General features: G+C 43.3%; 1 protein-coding gene across 1 annotated transcript; it reads right to left on the minus strand.

Annotated features, from left to right (window-relative positions):
* Positions 1-784: 784 nt before the first annotated feature.
* Positions 785-1747, minus strand: LOC130021956 (olfactory receptor 7A10-like). The gene has a single exon (XM_056112692.1). The coding sequence runs from the start codon at positions 1745-1747 to the stop codon at positions 785-787; it is 963 nt and encodes a 320-aa protein (XP_055968667.1).
* Positions 1748-6154: the final 4407 nt, after the last annotated feature.

Raw genomic sequence — 6154 nt, forward strand, 5'->3', positions numbered from 1 at the left:
CAGAGACAGAGAGAGACAGAGAGACACAGAGGAGGAGGAAGAAGAAGAAGAAGAAGAAGAAGAAGAAGAAGAAGAAGAAGAAGAAGAAGAAGAAGAAGAAGAAGAAGAAGAAGAAGAAGAAGAAGGAGAGACGAAGAAGAAGGAGAAGGAGAAGGAGAAGGAGAAGGAGAGAGAAGGAGAAGAAGGAGGAGGAGGAGGAGAAGGAGGAGAAGGAGAAGAAGGAGAAGAAGGAGGAGGAGGAGGAGAAGGAGAAGAAAAAGAAGCCTGTATTAGAGGCAGGCAGGAGGTGAGTGGGGGGTGATGGGAGGGAAAACAAGGGACACTGGTGGTGGGAACCATACACTGTTGGAGGGATGGCTGGAACATTGTATAACTGATACCCAGTCATGAACAGCTTTGTAAGAATTTATCTTACAGTTATTCAATGAAATAAGTCTTAAAAAATAAATAAAATGTCTCCTAACGTAAAAAAAATGAAGGAGTTTACACGCAGTTTTCTGCTTGAAGGATGAAGTAAAAGAATTAGAAAATGCCTGATATGGATAAAGAATCAAGTTCAATTACTGAATCTAAATCTCAGAGCTCAGGTCTAGAGCAATAGCATAGTGGGTAGGGCATTTGCCTTGCACACAGCCAACCTGGGTTCTATTCCCAGCATCCCATATGGTTCCTTGAGCACCGGCAGGAGTAATTCCTGAGTGCATGAACCAGGAGTAACCCCTGTGCATCGCTGGGTGTGACCCAAAAAGTGGAAAAAAAAGTTCTCAGAGCTCTAGAGTTAGGGTCACCTCTTTGGCCCAACAACAACTCGCCTTTTTGTGGTTTCCTTCATAAAGAATCTTTTCAGAGCCCTCTTGATGTCTTTGTTCCTGAGGCTATAGATGAAGGGATTGAGCATGGGTGTGATCACCGTGTACATCACGGAGGCCGTGGCACTGGATTGTGAGCTGTGAGTAGCCGCAGAGCTCAGATACACGCCTAGGACTGTGCTATAGAACAAAAAGACAACCACGAGGTGAGACGCACAGGTGGAAAAGGCTTTATATTTCCCCTTAGCTGATGAGATGCTGCGGATAGAGGAAACAATTTTAGAGTAGGAGTAAAGGATCCCAGCAAAGGGGCCGCCCCCCAGCAGGAGGGCTGCAATATACAGAACGATGTTGTTGACAAATATATCAGAGCAAGCAAGTTGCACAATCTGATTAAGCTCACAGAAGAAGTGGGGGATTTCCACAAAGTTGCAGAAGGACAATCGCAGCAACATTAAGCTTTCTAACAAGGAATTCAGGCCACTAACAGTCCAGGACACCAGGACAAGCAGCCCACAGAATCGGGGGTTCATGATGACCGTGTAATGCAGGGGGTGGCAGATGGCCACAAAGCGATCGTAGGCCATCACCGTCAGGAGAAAGTCATCCAGGCCAGCAAAGAGTAGGTAAAAGTATATTTGTGCGATGCAGCCCGCATGGGTGATGGCCTTGTTGTGTGTCTGGATGTTCAGCAGCATCTTGGGGACGGTGGTGGAGGTGAAGCAGATATCTGCGAAGGCCAGGTTGGCGATGAAGAAATACATGGGCGTGTGGAGATGGGAGTCTGAACTGATGGCCAGGATGATGAGCAGGTTCCCAAACATATTGATGAGGTACATGGACAGGAAAATCCCAAAGATGAAGGGCTGCAGTTCTGCTTGTTCAGACAATCCCAGGAGAAGAAATGCTGACACATGTGTAACATTCCCTGGTTCCATACGGTGAATGTGACTTTAAAACATAAAAACAGGGTAATTACAGGACATAGTTTCAACTCAACTTGCATTTCTCAAATATTTGGAATCTTACTACTTCTGTTCTGCAGTTAGTAAATTACTTTTAATATTTTACATGGATTTGGCTCTCTTTAGGAGATTCCCTAATGAGAACTTAAATATGAAATTTTGGTCCCAGTGAATATTCACCCTAAGGTGCTATGATTCAAAAGCATTAGTGGGTCATGACTCAGGTAAATCAGAAATATAGATGAAGCACTGACTGTATTTTGGACAGTATCTATGCAACAAGCAAGTACTATGTACAGAGGAACAAATATTCCTAAATTCAAATATTCCTAAATTCAAACAAGTACTATGTACAGAGGAACAAATATTCCTAAATTCAATGTTGGGGGAAGGGAATGAAAATAAAAGGTAATAATTAAAACTTACATGTCAGATGATGACAGGTGGTATGTAAGAGAGGAAAACAGTAATGTGTAAGAATGAATGTGCTCTTTCTCTCTCTCTTTTTTAATTTTTATTAGTGAAACACCATGAGGTACAGTTGTAGACTTACAATTTTTGTGCTTGGGTTTCAGTTATACTATGATCGAGTACTCATCCCTCCACTAGTATCCATTCTCCACCCACAATGATCCCAGTAGCCCTCCCACCTCCCACCCCCTATCCCACCCTGCCTCTGTGGCAGGGCATTCCCTCTTGTTCTCTCTCTCCTTTTGGGTCACACCCACTGATGTTCAAGGCACACACGTACACAAAAACATGCATACGCACACATGCACACACAAACACATGCACACACAAACACACATATGCATGCACACACACTCAAGCACATGCACATGCGTGTGCACGTACAATACGCGAATGATGCTTGCTCTAAAGCCAAATGAGTGAGCATGTGAAGTCTGATGAGAGATGGTCAGAGCTGGGAGAGGTGCAACGTCCTTCCTGCAACAGCCCAAACTATGGCGACGTCTCCTGAATCTGATGCAACTCTCCCATTTTATTGTAGTTATTATTAACATGTCCTGGGAAATAGGTGGTCTCCTCTGTACCTTCTCTTGAGGAGTTCTGGCCCCTGACTCTTGAGTCAGCTTATAATATCTGAGTCAGGTGCTCCTGCTCTGCACTTGTGCTCAGACAGATCTGAAGACATGTGTGTATTCATGCACATGCACATGTACACACACAAGCAAAATACACTGTGACCCTGTGGACGATTGTGTTCGTGTCTTTGTGAGCCCTAAACATGTGAATAAAGTGGGAAGAGGCACAATTCAAGTTGCCAGAGGAATTATAGTCACCTGGGCAATGCAGAGTCACTTCCCAGAAAATTTTAACATGAAACCCTTCCATGAACAAATAAAGATGGGGTTACATAGTGGGATGCAATTTTTTTAATCACAACAAACCCAAAGAATGCTCAATAGAAAAGAGAGAGGGAAAAATTAAATGGAGGAGGAGGAAAATTGAATAAGCTCACGTGATTCGGCGTTTGAGGGAAAAAAATTATGCTGGTTCTGTTGACATTTCATTACTGATTTTGTTACCTCGTTGCCCGACAACAACAAAAAAATTGAAAAATAAACATATGAATTAGACAAATAGAGTGATCTCTGGTTTCCAACACTTTAAATCTTTTTTTCTTTTTTACTTTTTTATTGAATCCCTGTGAGATAGGCCCTTACAAAGTTGTTCATGATTAGATTTCACTCATACCATATTCCAAAACCCATCCCTCCATCAGTGTACATTGCCCAGCACCAGTAACACCTTAAATCTTGCACACCAAGAAAATGAAGGGAGGGCCTGAAGATCAAGCACAGTGAAGAGGGCACTTGCCTTGCACATGGCTGAGCCCAGTTTGATCTCTCACAATCCCAGGTCCTGCCAGGAATGGTTTCTGAGTGTGGAGCTAGGAGGAAGTAATTGGCACTGCTGGGTGTGAACCAAAACCAAAAATAAGAATAAAAGTAGGTAAAAGCCTTTCAGTATCAATATTGTAAACCACAATGCCCAAAAGGAAACAGAGGGGAGGTGGTGGGAGGAAGAGAGAGAGAAAGAGAAAGAGAAAGAGAGGGAGAGAGAGAGGAAGGGAGAGAGAGAGGGAGAGAGAGATAGAGAGAGAGGAAAACCAAAAAAAACCCTTGCCATAGAGGCAGGCAGGGAGTGGGGGATGGGAGGTGATGGGAGAGAACCTGGGATTACTGGTGCTCAGAAATTTATACTTGTAGGGGGATGGGTGTTGGAATACTGCATTTCTGAAATCCAATCATGAACAGTTTTGTAAGGGCCTATCTCACAGTGATTCAATAAAAAAAGTAAAAAAAAGATTACCCAGAAAAATAAGAAAAGAAAGAAGGAAGGAAAGAAAGAAAAAGAAAGGAAGGAAGGAAGGAAGGAAGGAGGGAAGGAAGGAAGGAGAGAGAGAGAAAGAAAGAAAGAAAAAAAGAAAGAAAGAAAGAAAGAAAGAAAGAAAGAAAGAGAAATATTTACAAAGGTATAGTGGTCAGAGAGATAGTAGAGCAGATAGAGCATTTGCCTTGCACACAGTCAACCCTGGTATCCCATATGGTCCCCCAAGCACCAACAGGAATAAAGTACAGAGCCAGGAGTAACCCCTGAGCATCACTGTCACTGTCCTCCCATTGTTCACCGATTTGCTCAAGCGGGCCCAGTAACGTCTCCATTGTGAGACTTGTTGTTACTGTGTTTGGCATAACAAATACATCACGTGGAGCTTGCCAGGCTTTGCCACGCGGGCTAGATACTTTTGGTAGCTTGACAGGCTCTCTTAGAGGGGTGGAGGAATCAAACTCCAGCCAGCCATGTCGACCGCGTGCAAGGAAAATGCCCTACCCATTGTGCTATTGCTCCAGCCCAAAAATAATAATAATAATAACAATAATAACAACAACAATAATAAAAAGTTAACAAAGGGATAGACTCACATTTCATGAAAGAAAATACACAAACTCCCTCCACCCCCAAAGTTGGCACTTTAATATCAAGCAACCATCTTGTTATCTCTTGCCTCTCAACTGAATTGAGCTGCCTCTCAGGAAATCATAGTTTGTTGTGCTTGGTGTTTATCCTCTCAGACTCTCTCCTGCAGGTTCTACTAGGTGGTTGGACTCACCTGAACGAGAACTCAGAGTTGAGGGTCTCCAGGTAGAAGCCAGATTGTCTCCCTGGATGGCAGGTAATAGAGACTAAACCTCTGTTCCCAGAAGAGGCATCAGGGAAGACTGAAGCATGAGTCTCCCAGCCAGAATTAGGACAAACCAAGTGACACACAACACAGGTACCACCCTCGCATCTCAACACACTCTAATTATCTGTCTACAAGAAGATACTTACTGCTTCTGTCCTCTGCTCATTAGTCCTATCTCCTCTCTTTTCCATAACCCCTTGAACAGACATTGTCCCCATGGGACGTGCTTCTGGACAGCCAGAAACATCTTTCCTACTGATTGGCTATTCCCTGGTGTTTAGAAGTTTAGAGCATCCAGCTTTTATTTTTTTTAATCCTCCATGAATTCACCTCTCTCACGGATCTCTAATTTTCTTAGCCCGTTACTTCAAATTCCATACTGTCAAAATCCATTTTCTCTGTCAAACCAGCCATAGACGGACCTTAAAGTTGAGTCTCAAAATTGACTCTTGTAAATTTCAATGCAGACACTTTTCCAAGAAAGTTTATTCATTTCTTTGGCAATATCGTCAAAAGCAGGTTGTGGAACCATATTGTTGCCTGTGATTGCCAAAGCAGTGACCAAGGAGGAAGTAGTCACAGCAGAGAGGATGCTACATAAATTTGTTCCTTTATGGATGCCTAGATGTTGATTGTGAAATAAACAAGGGTGAAATCAGGAGGGGTAGAAGCCTACATATGCTTGTCTCGGACCTTAGAGTCCTTCCAGCATTGCGACAGCAATGTCAAGCTGCGTCTGAGACCCACTCGTTTCTCATGGCAGGAGAGTTGGTTCCTACCACTGAACTTTCAGAGGTTAGCGGTTCTTAGTCTAAAGAGAGGTGGTGCTTCTGGGAAGAAAAGGGAACATCAGACTCAGTCTCTGCCCAGATTCTTTGTTTCTTCTTGCACAAAAGAATTTCAGGGGGAACTGAAGCAATATTACAGAGAGTAGGGAGTTTGCCTTGCACGTGGTCATCCTGGGTTTGATTCCCAGCATCCCATACCGTCCCCTGAGCACTGACAGGAATGATTCCTGAGTGAAAAGTCAGGAGTAACCACTGAGCATTGCTGGATGTGACCCCTCAAAAAAGCTAAAAAATAAATAAATAAATAAATAAATAAATAAAAGCTTTACAAAATGTGATGCAAGAGAGAGAAGTGTGACCCTTCCCTCCACTAAGTGT

This window comes from Sorex fumeus, unplaced genomic scaffold, assembly GCF_029834395.1.
Source record: "Sorex fumeus unplaced genomic scaffold, SorFum_2.1 ptg000019l, whole genome shotgun sequence".
NCBI classification, from domain to species: domain Eukaryota; kingdom Metazoa; phylum Chordata; class Mammalia; order Eulipotyphla; family Soricidae; genus Sorex; species Sorex fumeus.